General features: G+C 33.7%; 1 protein-coding gene across 3 annotated transcripts in view; it reads right to left on the bottom strand.

Annotated features, from left to right (window-relative positions):
- LOC125056655 (homeobox protein unc-4-like) overlaps positions 1–23359 on the bottom strand; it is a 39725-nt gene that overhangs the window by 10669 nt on the left and 5697 nt on the right. For all 3 annotated transcript variants that reach the window (XM_047659896.1, XM_047659895.1, XM_047659894.1), the window contains exon 2: positions 6397–6569. In XM_047659896.1, the coding sequence (XP_047515852.1) occupies positions 6397–6569 (173 nt within the window). The remainder of the gene's footprint in view (positions 1–6396; positions 6570–23359) is intronic.

The following is a 23359-nucleotide window of genomic DNA, read 5'->3' on the forward strand; positions in this document are numbered from 1 at the left end:
AATGAAGTCGATACTTCCGCCACCGCTTTCGCAAGTTTTACGTGTTCTCGGCTGAAATTACATTTAAATTTGCTCGTTATTGTAAAAATTGTTTGACAGCTTGAAATGCCATATACATGAAATTAGAGCAAGGGAAACATTCGTACTTCGCTAGAATATGTTTTATTTTTAATAGTGATATCCAATACGAATAATCGTACCTTGGGTATCAACATTCAAATACCGCAATCGCTTCAAAGCGTCCCTAAATAAAACGAACGAAGGAAAAGAAAAATCAAGAGGAAAAAAATCCACTTTACAAACGCAAACAAGTCACTTTAACTTTATTGAGCTGTAATCGAATTGTGACTTCCCTACGAGCCGCCGCACGTTTCAGGTCGGTCTTGCGGAATCTATTGCCGTCCTTATCTAGCACGTCGATTTAAATCTATGCGATTCAATCGTGCCGTCTCGCTCGCGTCCCAGGGGTGCTCGCGAGATTGCAATCTTTTGATTTATACCAACTATTAGGAGTGCTGCGGGATAGTCTGTTTCAGTCGAGATGTTCTGATAAGCCGTGGATACTATCAGTTAGTACTGATTATAGAAATAGATCTATTTTCCTCTTACATCAATTTTCAGGCCAGATCTTGAGGAATAATATAGTAAAAGTTTTATATTTTCATATCTTCTGAATATATTATATACTAATAACAAAATGGTTTTTATATATTTGAGCCGCCTTTTATTCAGTTTTAAGATGTCTGATTTCAGACTTCCAACTCGTAGAGTCAGAGCATAATATTTAGAAAGTACCTAGATAAACATCATATCTTGTTTATTTAATGAGTACTTAAGAACTCTTAATAGATATATTATATAATATTATACTATTTAATTATAAGTATTATAAGAATATACAAGGCAAGTACGGTGTAGTCTGGTTGGATAGGACTTGTCGTACATACCTGGACGAATCCAGGAAATACTATAGAAGGGACAAATTTAAAAGTACCTACCCGAGCAGAACGCATAGTAGATTATAGATATCGTGCATGTGGTATGTCAGGGGTAGAGAGAGAGGTATGTCAGGCGGCATAGTCAAGATGCCATTAGTGTATGTAGAAAGTCGAAAACTAAATTTGTATGAAAATTTGTCTTTGCCTAAGCATTGACATTGGGAGAAAGTCGTAAATAAAATAAATAAATCAGTGGCGCTACAACCTCTTTAGGTCTGGCCTCAGATTTCTGAATCTGTTTCATGACCATTTTTAAATCTAATAGGCAAGTAGGTGATCAGCCTCCAGTGCCTGACACACGCCGTCGACTTTTTGGGTCTAAGACATGTCGGTTTCCTCACGATGTTTTCCTTTACCGTTCGAGCAAATGTTAAATGCGCACATATAAATAAAGTCCATTGGTGTACAGCCGGGGATCGAACCTACGACCTCAGGTATGACAGTCGCACGCTGAAGCCACTAGGCCAACAATAGAGAAAGTCGTAAGGATATAAAAATATTTAATTATTAACCTACCACAGTAAAACATTTCATAATACACACAAATTACCAACAAACTAATTCGTATTGCGAACGAAAACTGATAGGGGTTTATGCATGGTCTTGACCGGTCCATTATCAAAAGATGACCGTTCAGGTTGGGTGAAGGTTGTACAAAAAGCTGGCCCAAAGTCCCCGGTGACCGCTTAGCCGGACATGTGCCGGATAACGGAAATCAACCCTCTTTCGAGCCGAATGGACGATTTTTAAAAGATACGTCTTAACCTATAACGAGATTTCTGTATTGGTTATGCACGGAAGATCGCGTACTTTATCGTTACTAGATACAATTTAATTAAAAAATTAAACGAAGCGATAATAACTAGTTGGAATTTTTCTTTTTCGGTTCGGCTATAGTCCCTGTTGCCCACCCCTTAATTTGGCCTTGATTCACTATCACTGAATGTTTCGCTTATGAGTTTTTACATAAAGGGTAATGACGGGTGCTAAAGGGTTTATTTAGTAAATATTTACTATATTGTAGGTTGTATTTGCTAAGAGTATAACTACGTAAAACTCTTCAGTTTTATTATACTAGATAAGATGTTGGAGCTGTGTAATACTACGCGATAATAGATGGCGCTAGTATTCTAATTTTCAATAGACTAGTCTTATGTTATTAATTAGTTATTTGCAAACTTTCTCGCTTGGAGACCATGGTTGCTGAGAAGCACTTGAAACGTGTAATGTAAAGTAAAATAGAAAATAAAAACGCTATTATGTTTCTTTAAATAATGAACTGAAATAAATGGTAAACTATTTATACAAAACAATAATATTGTTAAATATTATACACCTTTTACATGATTAGGTTACCATTTAAGTACGCATTTCGTACGGGCAGTAGGCTAATCTGATGTTAAGTAACATTGTCAATGCCAGAAGGCTCGCGAGTACGTTGCTTTTAAGGATTGATACGCTCTTTCTTGATGGACCCTAAGTAGAATTGGTTCGGAAATACTTCATTGGGCAGCTGGTGGTGGTGGTGCGCGGCAAAAACTGCCTTAAAACGCTCAGTTGTTGTATCCGTTAACAAAGTTTTATTCACATTTAGATAATTTTAATCTATAACTGAGATTTTATCTGACAATTTTAAACTTATATTATTGTAATTCGTTTTAGTTAAATGTTAACCAATAAAATAAGTAGCGCCACTGATTTTTTAAAATAAAATAAATAAATCACTGGCGCTACAAACTTGTTAGGTCTGGGCCTCACATTTCTGTATCTGCTTCATGATTTGTCACTCTGAGCAAGATCTGATCAAGGCGATTTGCCTGACACAAGCCGTCGACTTTTTGGGTCTAAGGCAAGCCGGTTTCCTCACGATATTTTCCTTCACCGTTCGAGTGAATGTTAAATGCGCATAGAAAGAAAGTCCATTGGTGCACAGCCAGGGTACGAAACTACGACATCATGGATGACAGTCGCACGCAGAAGCCACTAGGCCAACACTGCCCTGCGATTCTGTAACTCACTTTTCGAACTCACACAGCGGTTTTAGCATCAGCGGTCGCTCTCAAATCAGTCGTGAAGCAGTAATTTTATGATTTGGCATTCTGAAAAGGTAGGAGCTTGTAGTTTATTGTTTATCAGAATGCCAAATCATAAAATGACTGCTTCACGACTGATTTGAGAGCGACCGCCGATGCAAAAACCGCTGTGTGAGTTCCAAAAGTGAGTTACAGAATCGCAGGGCTGTTCTGTGCAACACTGTTAATAAATACTAGCACATATTTTGAGATACAATGCATGAAATTGAAACCGGTACATGAAATTAATTTAAAAGCGATATTTCATCAATTTTATCATCCAATCAATCTATCAATAAATTATTTGCGCATAATGGAATAACAGTTTACATTCATTCAAATTAAAACCTTTTTAGATGTTCATAGAGATCTATACAATCTATGGTATCAGGAAATTAAGATATACAATTTAAAGTCTTAATTTACATTTGATGAAACTTGTTTTATTTCATTACTTATTTTATTTATTACCTATGTTCCGCCTTCTCTTCGAATTATAATTAAGCAATTGATATATTACAATTAAGAATCATTGAGTGTTATAGGACTAGCAATGATAATCTGTAATTTTCAATAGCCAATGCCATCAGCAGCATAGCCATAGTGGCTTCAGCGTGCATCATCCCTTAATGAGTTCGAACGCCTAAGACGCCTGTATGGTGAAGGAAAACGTGAGGAAACTGTCATACTTTAGACCCAAAAGTCGACGGAGAAGGATCCCTTGTAGTTTATTGTTTATCAGAATGCCAAATCGTAAAATGACAGCTTTACGACTGATTTGAGCGCGACCGCCGAAAACCGCTGTGAGAGTTCGAAAAGTGACTTACAGAATCGCAAGGCTGGCCGCAGACGCACGTCTTTGTTGAAAAAACTTAGCCAATGGTTTGGTCAAAGCAACAAGTCATTGTTTAGAAGCGCGGCATCCAAAACTAAATCATGATGATCGCCAACCTTCGCAAGGAGATGGCACTATAAAAAGAAGAAGATATCTTGTTCCCCCGACCGTCACCCACAGTTAAACGAGGTTAATGAAAGAGGACATAATGACAATGCTTAGGTGGTTTGACTATGTAGATGAATGAATAAGAAGTGCAAGCAGTAACACCATCCACTTACCACCGTGGTGATATTGGGTAGGCTTTCAAACAGTTACGACATTTAATGTTTAAATAAATTAAATGTATAAAGGCTTCGAATCGACCAGATATCCACAATATTTGGATAAGGCTGTATATTAAATATGTATAATGAAAAAGGATTGACATATATTATATTGGTTGTCAAATTATGCGTGGAATTTTGTGCAAACTAAGGAAAATATATTTAGCTACTTATTACCAAGGCACATTGCAATTCGTTGAAAAAAATTAATGGCGCTTAAATCTTTTTAGATCTGGCCCCAGATTTCTATATCTGTTTCAAGATCATTTGTCAATCTAATTGGCAAGTAAATTATCAGCCTCCTGACAGACGCCGTCGAGGTTTTGGGTCTAACGCAAGCCGGTTTCCTTACCATGTTATCCTTAGACTGTGCGCACATAGAAGGAATTTCCAATGGTGCACAGCCGGGGATTGCACCAACGACCTCAGAAATGAGAGTCGCACGCTGAAGCCACTAGGCCAACACTGGTCAAATTCGGTGATAGTAGTAAACTTAAAATTTAATTCATAGTTTGCTTTCATAACATCATAAATTAACTTCAGCTAATTTGTCTATTGCCGCCTAACGGCGGTAAATACTTGCCGGGCCAGTTATTAATATGTTATATATAAAATTCTCATGTCACAATGTTAGTTACCATACTCCTCCGAAACGGCTTGACCGGCTAGACCGTACTATCTATTTTTCATACCTCTAAGTGATAAGGGTTGTCCACCCCTAACATTTTATTTTTATTTTTTGGACGAAATTTTAATTTTAATTGTTTATAATGTGCCATTAAAAAATACATACAACCTCAAATTATCACCCCTCTACGATCAGCCCCTATTTTTAATGAACTAAAAAAATGTTTCCTAAAAATAATATACATGGCAAAACGACGTCTGCCGTATCAGCTAGTAATAAGGTAATATTTTCACAATTCGGTAGCACTACATTAAGTGAATTATATTTATAGATAGTGTCATGGCTACACAAAGGGCTAACACACCGTGTCGAATTGTCAAACAAGTTATTTTCTGTTTATGAAACATGACGTGTTTCCTGTCTGTTAACTTGTCAATAAACTTATAACAGCTCAATAAGCTGCAGCCTATATTTAATATTAACTGTTAAGCTGAACGGTTAGGTTAACAATGTGTTTATGTACCTAATACATTGTTTACTTATATAGATTGTTTTTGTTTCATGTACATAAGGTACTTTTAAATGATGTATATATAAAACAGATGCAGAAATGTATGATAATCAACCTAGTTGTAATGTAAACATATTTATTGACTGTTTTGTACACGTACAAATAATAATATTAACTTTAAGAAATGCAAAACAAAACTTAATTTATTATAAAAAAATCGGCATATTTTATAAAAGATTTTTTTCGTGAACAAATGACATAACAGTTGTATTCAACTTTACATTTTATTGATTTACATAATATAGACTTTGACGTCTAGCAGCTTTAAGGGTGGGGTTCAGAGTCTAGACTTGCGCTGAGTTTGACTCCCGAATGTCAAAAGCGTATTGGATTTTGACACACGAGATCCATAGTTCGTAAGTCTTAACTCTTAGACTTGCATAGAATGGCAGGGTGATCAGTATATTTGACAGTTTTGAGACTCGTTCAACGCTTTAAGGCAATTTATTATTTATAGACCAGATTAAGCAGTTATATTGCAGTATAAGCAAAGGTAATGCATGCTGTGTATGTATGCTGTCTTTTGTAGCCATTATCAAGCTCTAGAACGTTTCTCTAGTCAGTCATATATTTCTCATCAAAGCAGCGTTCGTAAGAAACATTTTCGTTGTCGGACTTAGCAAATCCGACTACCACGAAACTCATTTCATTTATCTTGAATATATAGCATATGACACTCACAAATAACCTAGCTTTCTGGTCTTTCAAAAACGGTTCAGTAGATCCAGAGATTAGTACAACCTCTCAAACTTAACCTCTTTATAATATGTGATACGCCGCCCATGGACACTCTCATAGAGGGCTCGCGATTGCGTTTAAGAATTGGTACGTGCTCTTTTCTTGAAGGACCCTAAGTCGAATTGGTTCGGAAATACTTCAGTGGGAAGCTGTTTGCATGTAGTGATGGTGCGTATAGACATAATGTAAGTATAGATCAACATACAAGGTATATATATTATCACTTACCGCCACTCTACTCTCTTTGAGATCCAGCCTCATAGCCAACGCCTCTCTCATGAAGACGTCTGGATAATGCGACGCAAGGAAAGCTCTCTCCAGCTCCTCCAGCTGCCAGGAGTTGAAGTTGGTTCTGGATCTTCTTCTTTTGCCACTGTCACCATCATCGTCGCCGACTCCTCCTGGAATTGATATACCAAATATAAATGTCTGTTGTTGAAAAAAAATACTTCAGACAGTGAATATTTATTGTCATTAAGCTATTAATTTTTTTTATTTTTATAATTAATAATACTTTTATTATTTAATTTTTTACAATAAATATATTAATATTATTATTATTTAATTTTTAACAATTACGTATTCATATACTTTTCTTAATCTATATATATAAAAATGAAACCCGTTTTCCGTTGTCACGACATAACACGAAAATGGCTTGACCGATTTGTCTGATTTTTTTACATAATATTCTTTGAAGTACGAGGATGGTTCTTACGGAGAGAAAAATTAAAAAAAAATGAGTGAAAAAGTCTAAAAACAACTTTTCTACATTCCCATACAAAATATTCGTAATAATACTTAAAAGTCAATTTGAACTTTAATACCATATTATAGAGTTCAAGTGTTAGTGGAGCGGTTCCGGGAAGGTTAATTTTTATTTTTGACATAATGTATTTGTTGTCTTATCTTACTAGCTAGACCGGTGTCCCGAATAGCAGAATAAGTATTTAAAAAAAATAAAGAATCGACTGTTAGGCGGTACGATGTTCGCCAGGCCAGCTAGTTATTAAATATAATCTAATGAAGAAATAAAAAAGTTAAATCAACAGCTTCATGAGAGAAGAACAGAGCGTGACGAAATCAAAAATAAATCATAGGCGCTACAACCTTTACACAACCAAAGGCCTCCCGTATTAATGTTTAATAGTGAGTCTTTAATGTAATTATAACATATAAATTAATTGCATATGAAAACGAGATAGTTATCGTCATAGATAACTGAAATAATTGAACTGCTTAGATTAACAGACGTTTTTAATAGCCCATTGAGTGAACTGACAGAAGGTCCGCGTTATGTCAGTTCCTATACGGTAAGAAATAGTCTTTTTTGTAAATGTTTTAAAGTATTACTGTTGTTTTGAAGTGAAACTTCGTTAGGCGCATGAGGGAAAATTTACGGATGAAACGCAATAATAATAATATTAACGTCACGAAGATGTGCGACGTTTTTGTCGAAGAAAAGGGAGATAGCGATTGAGAGAGTGAGAAAGGGCAAACGTAGCAATATACGAAATTCTATTTTTAAAATTAAAATTTCGTAAAGAGAATTTATGAAATATTTATATTTTATATTTATATTTTTTTAAATATTTTATTCGTCATTTGAGATTTCAATAAATTATTTTACATAAAAAATAAAATACTAATATTCCATAAATTATTTTTACGGAATTTTAATTTTAAAAATAGAATTTCGTATATTTTCAATTTGTGTATCTTTATTGACAAATACAAATACCTATACAAAAACATACATGGAGTGATCATACACTGGTACATGATCATCTATTGGGGATTTTACCTTAGTAATAATTAATTTACAAAGAAGTTTCACTTCTGACATGTTTTGTTCACTTTTTTTTCTACTTAAATGTACCTATTGTTTTGTATGTGATATAAATGTTCTTATTTTATTTTGTTAAAAATAAATAAATACAATAGGTAGGTATTAGGTACTGAATAGCCTACATTAAAAGGCAGTAGTAAAAATGTCATTACATGATACAAACTCTTTGCCTGTTAAAATAAACCAGCGGCCGGGGGCTCATAAAAAACAGATAATCTCCGACAAAACGTCAGAACAAGTTTCAGAAAATAGAATATAATTTCTAATTTTCTCCCGGTTTTAATTAAAAATGGTCCCAAGAGAGGGACGGCTATACTCGGACGCGGTGCGGCAGAGAGGGACGGATGTAAATTAGTCTTCCCTCCACCTAAATAAATTAGAAGTGATTAAGAGATGCCGTTGTTATGAACACGTCGTTATCCTGCCTTTTAATTTACTAAAGTGTTATGAATCTACGGAACTCATAGAGAATTAAGCTGTCACTCGGTGTAATTGAATGAATTTTTTAATAAATAGCCGAAAACTTTAGATGTTTGGAAACGTAAAAGTAGGTACTTTGTTTACGTTTAAAAGAAAAGAAACTTTACTGGACATGTTACAATAGAAATCAATTGTTTTTCATAATACAAAACATCGCGACAATTTTTTTTTATTCATAGTAAGAAGTTGTAATTTATGGAAGATTCATTTTATATTGAACTGAAAGTTTCAAATACTCTATAACATTTGTGTCACTTCCGCATATATAATCCAAGTTCGGTTCAGATCAATGAATTATAAGAGAAATTAGGCACACGAGTGCGAGAGAGACGTACAGATCTACAGAGTGAAAGAGATGACGGCATTGTATTAAAATAAACGAGCGCCTTGGGTCCACAGACAACAGTTTTGGCGCGCTTTAATTTAGTCTGGCGTATTTTAATGGTGGGTGGAGGGGGGTAATAAGTATCTATTTGAGGGTTGTAACTTAATAAATTCGTACAGTTAATAATTCCACTTTGTTCCGTTGTTTCGTATGAATAATGAACTTTGTTTGTTAAGTAAATTATCATCTGTGGTAATTGATATATTTATTTGAATTTGGAACGTCTCTGTGGCTTCTCTATTACAAATCAAATTTAATCAACGCGTAAACATTTTGCTATATATTTTTATGTTCCTAGTTTCTAGTATTTACCTACAATATATTTACTGATTTATGAACTTTAATATCTTTGGAATTCGAATAATAATGAGATCTTATTTTTATTTTTTTATTACGGCCATCAAACCTATCAGATATACGTTTGTGGATGTAACTGTTTTATAGAATTCTATTTTAATTCTTTATACAGTAGATACCTACTAGGTAGACTTAGGTACCTAAGACCGCGCGTCCAAAATCGATATTATTAAGTATTTTAGATTAAAGTGTTTCGTGACATTGTTTTACAAAAAATACCACTCATCCTTATAACAATTTCAAATAATAAATCTTATAAAATAACTATTACGTAATGTCATAATAAAACCTATTTTCAATCTATTGATCTCGCAATACACGAAAAACTAATCAGACACACTCATAAAGATGTTATCAGCGAATATGATATATGAAGGAATCCCCTATTCAACGTAATAGAATAAACGCTATCACAGATTATATTGAATATGAACATTTAACTGGTCTCATGCGATTGTCTATGAATAAAAATATCGGATACTTTGCGTGAAACATTGTTTAGTTAAGCTCTGTTTGCGAGTAATTGAAAAAAGATTTGCCTTCATTTGAAATTCGAATCTTTTCTTAGTCTTTATTGATTTAGCGGCTTTTGCATTCAGAAACTGTCTGTATCTTCCAAATACATTGAAAATATAGATTTTGACAATGCTTTAGCGAGGTTTAAGCAATATTTAATTACTAAGTGCTATTAGAGTTTTAAACAAGACATTTTTAGGTTAGTTAGTTTTCATTTATATTTTTGGCTCCAAAACTACAGGATTGCTTATGCCTCGAACCTTCAGGGTTCAGAGTTAAGATGATTTATCCCTGATGAATATAGGCTATGGAATATTTAAAAAATGTTCGGATTCTGTATGATATTACTGAATGAGATATTGTCACTCAGACTTGTAAAATGATTCCTAGAATAGCTGCGGAAACTATTGACAACATATCAAAGTGATCTACTAAACTTATAGAAGACAATATCAACAAAAAAGTCTGCGACACCATGTCTAACAAGTTTCTTTTTGCATTAAAATCTATTTTAACAATGAACGATAAGCTTTATACAACATCGTGCTACGACCGAATTCTTTCTGATATAGAGTACAGTTAAAGAGCACATGATTAAAAAGAGTGGCGGAGAGTTTATTGCCCGTTCTTCTCTTCTGTTCTATGCTCTTGATTTTAGAACTGGCAGTAAATGTAAAATTAGAAGCATTTATTTTTTTGACGTTCATAAGTGTACATTGTGTTACCTATATGAATAAATGATTTTGATTGATTGAGTTAATATGTATTATTATAACTTTTGCTTGTTTTAGTTCTTTTATTATTTATAACAAAAGACAAACGTTTCTTGTAAGTGTACCTAAGTATTGAATCTGCTTTCTTATTGCCCTTCACCTGATAATGGCCGTTAATAATGTTAAGTACATATTTGCTCATGTTTCTGGAAGTGAATGTGATCGAGTTTTTAAAGTGTTCGAATTATGTTTGCTTTGTGGGTGGATTGTAGGTTAATAATAATTGTTCAAATTGCAGGTTGTATATATGGATGATTTTTTTAAGCGGAAGCACTTAACACAGTACACACATAATGTAATGTATCGAATCGTATGTAATGTAACGAAGTATCCCAATACAGCGTGGAAATGCTGCTTTTTAAATTTGATTTAATTTTTATTTATTATTCTTATCAATCTGTAGGTTGGAAATATTGTAAATACTATTTATGTGTTTTTTCTTTTTTTAAAAGACATTTCACACCAATTGACCGAGTCCCATGCTAAGCTGGTGAAGCTTGGATTATGGGTACTAGGCAACGGATATACATACATATTATAGATAGATAGACATATAAATACATATTTAAACACCCAAGACCTAAGCACAACACCAAATGCTCATCACATCGATGTTCGTCTCAGCCGGGGATCAAACCCGGGATGATTCGCAGTCAGGGGTACTAACCACTAGACCAATGAGTCGTCGTGTCGTGTTGGAATTAATTATATTATTATTTATATAATAAGTAATTTATATTAAGTTTTATTCATAAGTATTGTTTAACATAGCAGTGATATGGATTTACTTATATAGATTTGCCTTTAAAATCGCGAGATATGGAGGGGCGGAATCTGCACTCCAATTAAGTGTCCGAGATACACGACCAGTAGATAGGAAAAAAAAGTAAACAAGCCAACTGAGAAACACCTCAGCTCACTCTTAGCAGACTTAGTCCTGATCCGATGCTGGCAGTTGTCAATAGATGCTTATTAAATTTGGTTAAATGAGGTGACGTTTTAAAAGGTTAAAAATAAATGGATTCGAATATTGGCTATATTCGAATACTATAAGGATTATATTAAGTTTATGTTATTGTATTTAATATTAGCACACGACCTCCGAAGACTTCCAAATACTTCAATTTGTCTCTCGTCTTCGCTACTATTTTCTAATCTATTTCTCTTTTATTTCCTCTTCCCAGGTTTCTAGTGAGCGTTCTTTACAAAAAAGGGTTTAAGGTTACGTTTAAAACGTTTTTTCACTCGGGTTCATCAACTATATATAAACTGAACGTTAACTCAGACATAGTAAATTGAATAAAGTAATTCATTACTAAAATATTACTATTGTTTTCGTCTATGATTTTTGTAGGGCAGTATTTTATAAAATAATGATATCTTATAAATAATTAGGATTAAAATAGGTATAGTTATACAAGATACTATCTTGTTTTTATTATTATTTGTTTTATTTCAACTGAAATGTTTCTTTAATAAGCCCAGAATTTCGTTTGATCTAAATACAGTCACGCACAGTTTTTAAACATTCCATTTTCGAAAAGCTTTCGCAAATACAAATAATTATAACTCGCGGTAACGGCGTCGGTGATCGCCTATAATTTGGGTTCGATCCCGGGAAATTAATTTCGAGATCACTGCCAATAATAAAGCAATAATTCTCCCGCAAAATACGTACCTGCCAGTTTTTGGAGCCACGCCCTTCGCAAACGTACGTGGTGTTACTTATAAAATTGAAACAATATTAATGATCGTTGGCATGCAATTTATCATGCCACCAATTCTTTAATACGCATTTAGAATTTGTAGTATACAACAATTTATATAGTAGTAAGATTTTTGACTTTAATTTACATGTAGACATGGAAATAATATTAGGCATATTGTAATATTAACTAATCTATAAGCTCATTACAACTATAATTTGTTTAGCTTAGAAATTCTGAAACTATGTCAACGTAGTAAGGGAAAAAAATAACTATTTTTGAAACGGAATCAACTTATTAAATATTATAGCGATTTAGATTTTGTGTTGCATTGTTTAAAGATATTAATTTTTATTTTATTTATTAACAGGTATTTGCATTACATATTTGGAAAACATTCGGATAACATTAATTAAGGAGGTAATGGGCGGCCTTATAGCTAACAAGCGATGTCTTCCAGGCAACCCTAGAAAGGAAAAAGAAAACAAGAAATACTATGATATAATACTTGGGATATTATATTGTAATTACGACACTTTTACATGCATTTTCTACAAATATTTTTTTAGTAGCTTGGTTTACATTGGTGTACCAATTTGAGTAAAATATTTATTTCTATTCTTCGTAAGAAATTTTTACAATTCTTAATGACTGCTTAAACATGTGATGGAGTGTGTTAATAGAGACTGTTAATAGTGTTATTAGACATTTTTTTATGAAAATATTCTTATTGGTAAATCGGGCTAGATTGTAATTTGTAAGGTCAAATGGTTGTCTCAGTCATTAAAAAAACCTTTATATAAGCTACGTATTATTACATACAATATTCGTATACACAGCACACCCTGTATAAAAATCAAGTCACACATAAAAAATCGATCACGTCAATGGAGTCTTGTAAAATTATTGAGAATTTAATATGCGATATTTACGACAAGTTTTTTTCGAAACGTGTTTGATATGAAGACATCGATCGATACTTACGGAAACGGTCGGTGAATAATAAACATTTCCACGAAATTGCTGCAACCAGTGAAACACCTTTCATTTAAATTAATTTTTACGACGATAATCTGTGGAAGCGACGATTTTTCTGTGAGCCATTTTGACAGCTCTGTCAATCATCGCTTGTCTTTTTTGTCCTATTATACAAGTAGGTACATTATTTGCTATAAGACATAATATACCTAAGTTTGTTTCTTAAGGCAATTCTCAGCTGCCCACTGAAGTTCTGGTTCTACAAGAAAAAAGGTTACCAATTCTTAAAAGGGCGCAAAAATCTTGCGAGCCCTCTGGGAACGTGAGTGTCCATGGGGCCGGTGTCACTTAACATCAGGTGAGCCTCGTATCCGTTTGCCGTGTGGTATATTAAAAAAAATATATATACTTGCTATCATAATATTGCCAGAGTGAAAATTTAATACTTTTAAAAGGGACATATCGTATTTTTATCTATTATTATATTTTATTTCTAGCAATAATTTACACGTAGGTAATTCCGAAAAATACCACAGTAAATGTATTACGTATCAGTCGATTTTCCAATGTATTTTTTTATATATAGGTCAGCCAACGGATTCGCACCGTAACACACCTATCTAAATATACCTTGCACTATAATAGATCACCACCACCACCACCAATACACCCAATTACGGGTTGACACAGCTTGCGCATATCTACCACAGTAAGTCTTTCCGCGGACTACGACTGAATGTTTGCAGCTGAACCATGAATCAGCGTGTCACTGATTCACTTCAACAGTCTTAGCCAGGATGTGTCTTTGTATACGCGCCTGGCACGGTGTAGTCCGACCACTAAAAGTCTAAAGTAAAAAGTTATGTCTATAATTAATTATGATTTAATTCGTAAATAATAGAATTCATTATAATTTTACTTTGGCATACTCCGTCATATTCATTATCATTAAACGGTATTTTGCCTCCAGCAGACGGGATTCAAAGATTGAAACGTGATAAATGGATATTACAATACATTACACGGCGTATATTAACGGCAATTTCGGCCAGGCGATATGAGGCGTAATAAAATTTAAATATTTTATAAAAACAATATTGATCACTTTAGATTTTGAGTTATGGTAACTTCGTCCTGCTTTATATGTGAGAGAGTTTTATTTAATTATAATAATAATTTATTCCAAGAATATGGTACAAAAATGTTGTGGTGGTACAATCCAAAGTTCGCGTATTCTGCCACACATAATGGCGGGAAAATTTGTCTTAAAAGGTAGAATTTTAAATACCAGTTATTTCTCACCTTTTCTGTAACTGTTTTAGTTAAAGGCATTGATATTCTTTACTTTTATATCGTTTACATAGCGAACACATGATTACGCAAAATGGCCGACATTATGTCTTAAATTCAGGTAGGTAATGAAAGGGTCAAACTCCGAATCACAGCTTTTTAAAAATGTCAACTGTCATAGACACAATCAAAAAACTTAGCGGCCAATTACCCGCCTTTTTAGACCGACGTTAAAAGTTTTCAAACAGATAATAAACAAATTTTAAAAAGAGAATTTTCGATTGTAGTAGAAACATCAGAAGAGCACAGATAAACAGCTGTATGAATAGTGCGTACTGCGTACATTATCTACCGTCTCCCGGGAGCAATAATTCACATTCTCTTGTTTCTGTTTATTCGCGGCCGCTTCTTGTTTGTTTGTGACTCCCGTGATTCATTTTAATTATATTCGAAATCTGTTAGGTAAGTTCTATTTAATAACGTGGCGTAAATTCTATTAATATAACATAGTTTAAAATTATTTATGCCAACAAACTTTTTGGTACCAAAGTCTTTTTGGTTCACGTAGTCAACTTTGTTTATTTAATGCTCTAAGCCCAGAATTACGTTCTATTTCCGGGAAAAATTATTTTCTATACAAAGACAGTTGATCACTTAATACTAGTAATAATTATTAGCATTACAGATACGTGTTGATTACTATAGTTTACTGTTTTTAAATGTGTCAAAACCTCCATAATTCTTTTACAGATAAAAAGATAAGTAATAGTACCGCAGGGCACAGAGTATCCTAGGGTACTTGAGGCGAATGACATGTGTAACAGATAATCTATTGCGGGCTGCTGATGCTGTAGGGAACCCAGGGGAGGAATTTATCACAGCTTTGGAAACCCTAACACTTGCTGTGTTAATATGTAGCTGTGATAAGGTAGATATTTATTAACAATGTACATTCTATATCCATTAATAAAAAAATAAACTAATTGCACTGTTTTAATTAGAGTAGCTGTCTCTTTTGAACACACTGAAAATCCAATTTGACAGAAAGAGACAAAAGATTACTCTATTATTGAATAAAGGGTTTGTGGTAATTACTTAAACTATGACCATGAATCGAAAATGTATTTTTGTGTTGGTACTCTTATCGATAAAACATTTTGACTAGGAGCGGTGCATGAAAAACGTTGCAACGGGCAAAAAATATTCCTTATTCAGAGCTTCCGTTGCGTCCGCTGCTTAAACAGTACAATTTATCGGCCAGTTAAAATTGCTTATAGCAAAAACAAAAAAAAAACAGTGGCGCTTCGGTTGGTATCTGTTTCACAACAAAGGCAAGTGGGTAATTATCATTCTGTGCCTGACACACGCCGTGGACTTTCTGTGGTCTAATGCAAGATTCGAAATTTTAAAAAAATTGTCTAATGAGATCGTGAATGTTGTCACTTTTCAAACCATTGTAAATGAAAGAGTCACAGTCAATGATCGTACCTTATTGTCTGTTGTATGCTTTTTGTATAAACTGTGGCGTGTCAAAACGACCAAACATGGCCTTTACACTTAGATGTCACAACTTGACAATATTATCTATTTAACACTTATACTATTAATAATTTAATTATGCCCTAAATATACGTCCTCACATCACAGAGGCCGCGTTATCATTGGCATAACTCGTTACAGATTTATGGGTGTCACTATCGCCCTTTGCGTTAAATAATTAAGTTCTATCAATATTAAGTGTTGCCTGATAAATAGAATTACTTAATTTTACTGATAATGCTTTGTTATTTGACCGCATCTGTAACGGAAATATAAGTCAAACATCCGTCACAATCATTGTTAAAAAATGTTTTTATAATTGAAAAAATAATAAAGTGAAAGACACAGATATCTTAGATTCGATTCTTAAGAAAACATGTTAATTTTGTTGTCACCTATAAAAAAGTATCTATGAAATAGACGCAGAAAAGTATTTTCCCCATGCAACATATAATAGACATTATACGTATATATTTAACATTCCTTACAAATGATTGTTATTAATGAATATACCTATTTAACGTCAGTAAATACAATCTTTGACAAATGAATATGCATAGTGCATAGACCATAGATAGCTTACATAGATAATACAAATTAATAATTGATTTATTGAAAAGTAAAATCCAATACCATGTATAATTTTTAGGACCGCAGCAATTAAAAAAATACGTTCCGTTTCGCAACATTTTGTTTATTTAAAGACGAAAGTAATCAGTCATGGTACAGTAAAGGACCGTACCCATTCTTAAGGGCAAGCGTACTTCGTAACGCACGACGCGTGACGTACGACTTAATTTTATGCTACATTAATAGCGAAGGGTTTTTAATAGGGTTAGTTATGGTATGAGGTCTCGAGCACGCGTAGGGTTAAGGGACTTATACAAATCTGTTTGTACTGCTAATAGTTCAGATTAAATGCCGGTAGACACAAGAAAAATGCATTTATAACAGCGTTAATGGGTAGAGTTTTGGACAGATTTTAAATGTTCTATGGAAAATATTTCTATTAGTGGATATTTAGTTCTCTTTACATTTTAAGGGAAACAGGTAAACAAATTTGTTTAATCTGTAATGTTACGATGCGTCTAATCTGGAAATGGCGAGACCCTAGTTTTATATAATATTTACGATTTAAAAACCCCGAAGTAAGGCCGTAATCAGTAATTATTTACAATAAATTAAAAGCTGCTTAAAGATTTTGAAATTATTTTCAATATAAAATCTAAACAAATAAATTAATATCACGGTATAATTGCTAAATGATCATTGTATTCATGCGTCATACGTAAGCGTAAAATTTGTTTTGTTTTTTGTGCGTTCAAACTCGTGGGTGACATTTTTTTAATCACGTCCCATGGCTAATTCGTGATTGCATAAAAACTCAATGCTATTTTTTCATACATTTAAATAATCATTTTGTCATGAATAAATTTTAATAATTACAATAGTCCGCCGCGGTATTCACATAAATAAAATAAAAAGGTGGCGCTTCAACCTTTTTTTTTTTTTAGGTCTGGGCCTCAGACTTCAGAAACATGAGATGATCATTTTTCAAGCTTCGCCGCCGTCGACTTTTTGGGTCTAAGGCAATCTGGTTTCCCCACGATGTTTTCCTTCACCGTTCGAGCAAATATTAAATGCGCACATAGAAAGAAAGTCCATTGGTGCAGCCGGGGATCGAACCTACGACCTCAGAGATGAGAGTCGCACACCACAGCCACAAGACTAAGGGTGAGATCTATAGTGCGCACTTGGACTTTGCTCAGACTTTACTTACGAAAAACACTAAGGTTAAACTATGATTTAGTATATTTATAGACATTTTAACGGTGAGATTAAGCTAAGCTCAAGCTAAGACAGAAATTGATGTTTCATTTCATGCAATACCTTCTTTATTATCCTTTAAAAAAGTAAAGAATGGTTATAGTTAAGTCTGAGCAAAGTCTAAGTGCGCTCTATAGATCTCACCCTAACACTTCTTACATATGCATCTAATGATTGATTAAACTAACACTTTATCGTATTAAAACGTGTATATACCATAGTCATTATTGTTTCTAAATAACTAAGAGGCAACGAGAAAGGGTTTAGGCAAGATACAGAGATATTTCAAGATGCAAGTTTTTAAGGCAGCTTTTGCCGCGCATCACCACTATGTGGAACCAGCTACCCACTGAAGTATTTCCGGAACAATTCGACTATAAGGATCCTATGCCTAGAAAATACAATGCTAATTCTTAAAAGGTCGGCAACCCACTGGTGAGGCTGTCTTGTTCTATAAAAAAAAATAGTTATTGTTATAAAGTGATAGGTAGAAATATATAATAGGAAGGAATGTTTGGCTCATACTGCGTCTGTTCTTTTGTTAATTTTACTTTAGTATAGGTAGCCTTCTATTGGTCGATTCGTAAGCTAAAACAAATAACGCTATAATAATCTGTGAATCTAGGTGCCGAATTAATCTGTTGTGGTCACGTTCTTAGCTTTATCTTTCTTAGATTTCATGCTCAAAACCTGAGATCTATTTAAGTATTTAAAGGTATATGAACTTTAAAATACTGTTATAACTTAATTGCCTAAATCAAGTTGGTAGTGCGACACCTACTTCGGCTACAAATTGGAATGACGTCATTCCCTGAATCGCGCTTACAAAGTAATTCCGACTGTGTATATATACTATCTCTTCCGTCCTGTCTTCAGATGATATCCACGTGGCGGCTCAAGCCGAAGTCCGAGTCCTACAGGCGCCCTTTGCGATAGTCGCGGGTCCAGCTACGCTGTCAATGCCCTTCAGGCCAACAGCGGAATTCCATTTCCAAAAATACTTCTCGATCTTAACAATTTACTTAGCCAAAAAGTTATACCATTTTTGTATATATACACATCTCCAATGAACTTTGATACTATAAATGAACCCTAGAGAGCAATTGGAAACCTATCCGCGGTAAACAAGCCATATTGGCGCGAAATCGTCTCCCGTGGCTAATTCCAAAGGGCGAACGGGGCAAAACGATACACTGTTTAAGTAAATAGAAAAAGCGAATCGAATCGTGACAAATGTGTGTTTTGGGACACGTGACGCGTGATTAGGCACGCGCTTGCGTTTAAACTGGTTATAATTGTGTTTTGTATTAACTGAATAGCGGTGTTGGCCTAGTGGCTTCTGCTTGCAACTCTCATCCCTGGTTTGATCCCCGGCTGTGCACCAATGGACTATGTACGCATTTATCATTCGCTCGAACGGTACGAAACATCGTGTGGAAACCGGCTTGCCTAAGACCCAACTTTCAACGGCGTGTGTCAGGCACAGGAGGATGATCACCTGCTTGCCTATTAGATTGACAGATGATCATGAAACAGATACAGAAATATATTAATAGATAACTATAGAGGTTCACACGTCAAAACTGATTTATAGGTGAAGCATTTGTTTTATAAATTATTTTTCTTTATAAGCAAGTAGGTGATAAGTTTTTTACAAGACGTGACGGTCACGACTTTGCTTTACCATAGATTATGTTAATTGCACCCATTGAAAGGATAAATCTTGGGTCATATACACGATCTTAGTTTTAAGAGTCGCGTGCTTGACCACGACGCTAATGACGCTATTGGGTTATACGGTCAATGGTATGTTGTCATATTAATTTACTAAATATATATAATTGATTGCCTTGTAATATACAATTTTAATAATATTTTAAAATCCAACTAAAGAATAAATTATTTTGATTAATAATATATTTTTTATAAAACGTTATACTTGTTTAATAAATTGCTGTGATGTCATAAATTGTTACTTGTTTTAATTATTTTACATCGAAAATTTACCTTAAAGGATTAAATAATTCCGATTAATTTGCGTAAAATCTAAATAGCGATATTTATATCCGCTAACTTATACAAGTTTCACGCTTTGGAATCCTTGAATTTAAAAAAAGTAATAAAACTTTATAAAAAGAATCATAACCTTATTAATTTTCCACAACAGCTGTGCCCATTCTTTGGTTTTTTGGATGCAAGCTCCCCTGTAAAGGGTGTGAGAGGAAATGACCCTTGAAATTGAGTCCCGCCCGCCTCGGTTACATTTCGCGCACCTTGCCCGCCGACTACTTGACTAATAAGCCTTATTACGAACGTTTTTGGCCTTTTGTCACTTTGTAATGAGATTTTTTACCTACAGTGTGTTTATGTGAATACTTCTCCTTTCACTATAACTAGGTATTCAAATAACAAGAATTATAACGTTTTCAATATGCTATGTAGAATTTCCGATTACATATTTAATTATTAACACTTCATTCCAAGTATAGAGAAATTATAGTGCAATTAGCATAATTAAATAAAAAGGAGGGCAACTGGCAACCACTGTGAGTGTTTTTTTAAATTAGATAAGGTAAGTGTAAGAATACATAAGATATATAGTTATGTAGACAAAACTAATGTAACGAAGCAAACCAATTTAAACATGTAACCAGTGAAAAGGACAAAATAAAAAAAGAACACATGAATCACGATAATTTCAGATCAGTTATAACAAAAGTTAGGAAAACGACGTGGACAGGTAATGCTTGTACAGTAAATATTTAAAGGAAGATAGAGAAGGAGCTAATCGAATGGGGACAGGAAGTGAAATCCATAGCCTAAGACCTTAAAGGATTCGCCAAGAAAGAAAGACTATCATTATATGTATATTAGAATTTTCATTACGATATCGAATCTTTAGTTACTTGTGCATATAGAATGCATAATATATTTAATATTAACAATTAATTACTTCAATACTGTGTTCTTAACAATACAGATTTATTTATTTAAGAAGATGTATTTATCTTTCCGAATCATAGGAAATATATTGGTTTAGTCAGTGTGGTGTGGCAGTACCTGTACACTTATAGATTAAACCGTTTCAACATTTTTAAGTGTCTATTAATACTAATGCAGTGTTCGCCCTGTGGCTTCAGCGTGAGACTCTCATCCTGAGGTCGTAGGTTCGATCCCCGGCTGTGCAATTGAGTTTTTTCTATGAACTTATTTAACATTCGCTCGAACGGTGAAGAAAATCAACATAGGAAACCGGCTTGCCTTAGACCCAAAAAGTCGTGTGTCAGGCACAGGAGGCTGATCACCTACCTGCCTATTATATTGAAAAATAATCGTGAAACAGATACAGAAACCTGAGGTCTAGACTTAAAAAGGTTGCAGCGTCACTGATTTATTTTATTGTTATTAATACTTAATAAGCCAATGTAGAGAAAAATCCCTCTTAACAGACAGTACTAAATCAACATATAAAAGGAGATAAACCTTACAAATAGGAAAATAACATTCGACCTAACGAAGGGTGAGTGTAATAATTTATGTGTTGTTCCATTCCAGCCCGGTCTCCCCTCGCGTCACCCCTTATTGATGCACTTTTGACTAGTTCTGATTTCAGTTTATTGCGCTGTTTAACTTTACTGCTCAGTTCTGGTTAAATTAGATTGGCTTTTGTGGTTGGCAATTCTTTAAGAATTATTGTCTATAGATTTAAGCTACGCTATAGTTTATGACTATTTTTATAAGCACTTGATTATTAACTGGAATATAACAATTGGATAATTAATTCGTTATCAAATTTATTAGAGTGTTTAATAGTAGCAAAATATAGTAGGTACCTATATTATATAGACGTCTCCCAAAAGGGCGAGATACAGATATAATGTTCTATGTCTTATTTTCACCGGCAAGAGAAATTATAAAAACAAAATTTGTTTTAAGGCTTCTTAATCTATAACAATTAATTATTATTTTAATTTACTGCAAAGTTTCATACGAAAGCAACTAGATGGCGCTAACAATAATTAAGATTCATCTTTCTAATTGTCAATATCGCAAAAGAAACTTCATAAATAAGTCCAATTTTCCAAAACTAAAGAGTTTTATAGGAATTTATAATCCATGATAGCACTTAGCCATGCCTCATTACAACGTAACAAGCCGGCAGTGATTACGTCACGAAAAGAATCGCGTGTTTCCAAAATTGCAAATGCGAATGAAATTAATTTACTGCAAAATGAAATTGTTTTCACCAAATACAAAAAGGACTTTAATATTTATTAAAAAAATATTGTTCTACTTGTATTTAATTAGAGAACAATGACTTTAACTTCAGTTAAACGGTGCTTGACAAGAGACATTTACGCGTCATGCCTTAGAAAAATCAATCCAAGAAGATTATTTTTTATTCTTAAAGTATTTTAATAAAGGAAGAGAAAATAAACATTTTAATAAAATAAGATATTTTGGTATAGGTACATATGTAGAGATTTAGAGCGACGAATTCCATTCTATCTAATACATTCTAATACATTGTACATCAAACTGAAGTTGTTTTCCGAGTTTCCCTTAGAAATGGATGCATTTAATATTTTTGAATTTACAAGTACTGATGAGTTTTCTTAAATATAATAAACTGCCTCTTATTAAACTCATTAAAAGCCTTTACCAGTTAAACTTGATACGAGAGTGATAAGGTATAAGAGGCTTATAGTACCTATGTGTGAATAAGAATACAATCGACCATGTGGATAAAAAGTGGTTATCTCCGACTTAAAGAAGGGATCCTTAACCAGTCTAAACATTGGCCCGAAGGCTCCAGAGGGTAAAGCTTAGGTTTCCTAAAAAAGCGGTGCCGTTATCCAACGGCCGTAATGTAACGTTGAGTGACGTCACCCATACGTTGTCTATAAATAACATCGGAGTAGGTTTTCTAGAGAACGTTGAGTGTCACCGTAACGTCAAATAGTGGTGCTGTCATTTGTATGACGGCCGTCATAGCGGTGATACATTAGTTCAACGTTTTTCGCGGTGCGCATTTAATTAATACCATGAGTGGAAACGTGAATTCGACGAGCGAAAATGATGTTATTTTGCATTATGTTAAAAATTAAAGACGGCTGTTATCAACAACCGTAAAATGACGGCCGTTAGTTAACGGCACCGCTTTTCTAGGAAACCTAAGCTTAAAAGAAGATGAATATATCTGTGGCCGAATTCGGCGCTAATTTATTTCTAAATCATATCCTTAATTAGCTTTAAATCTAATATATCAAATTCTCGTGTCACAATGTGCGTTCCCATACTCCTCCGAAACGGCTCGACAGATTCTTATAAATTTTTTAATGAAAATTCAGTAAGTCTGAGAATCGGACAACATCTATTTTTTATCCCATCCAATGTTAAGGGTGGTCCTACCGCTACTTTACTTTATTTTTTAGACAAAACTTTTTGTTTTTATTTTTTTATGATACATCATACAAAAATACATACAACC

This window comes from Pieris napi, chromosome 15 (assembly GCF_905475465.1).
Source record: "Pieris napi chromosome 15, ilPieNapi1.2, whole genome shotgun sequence".
In the NCBI taxonomy this organism is placed as follows: domain Eukaryota; kingdom Metazoa; phylum Arthropoda; class Insecta; order Lepidoptera; family Pieridae; genus Pieris; species Pieris napi.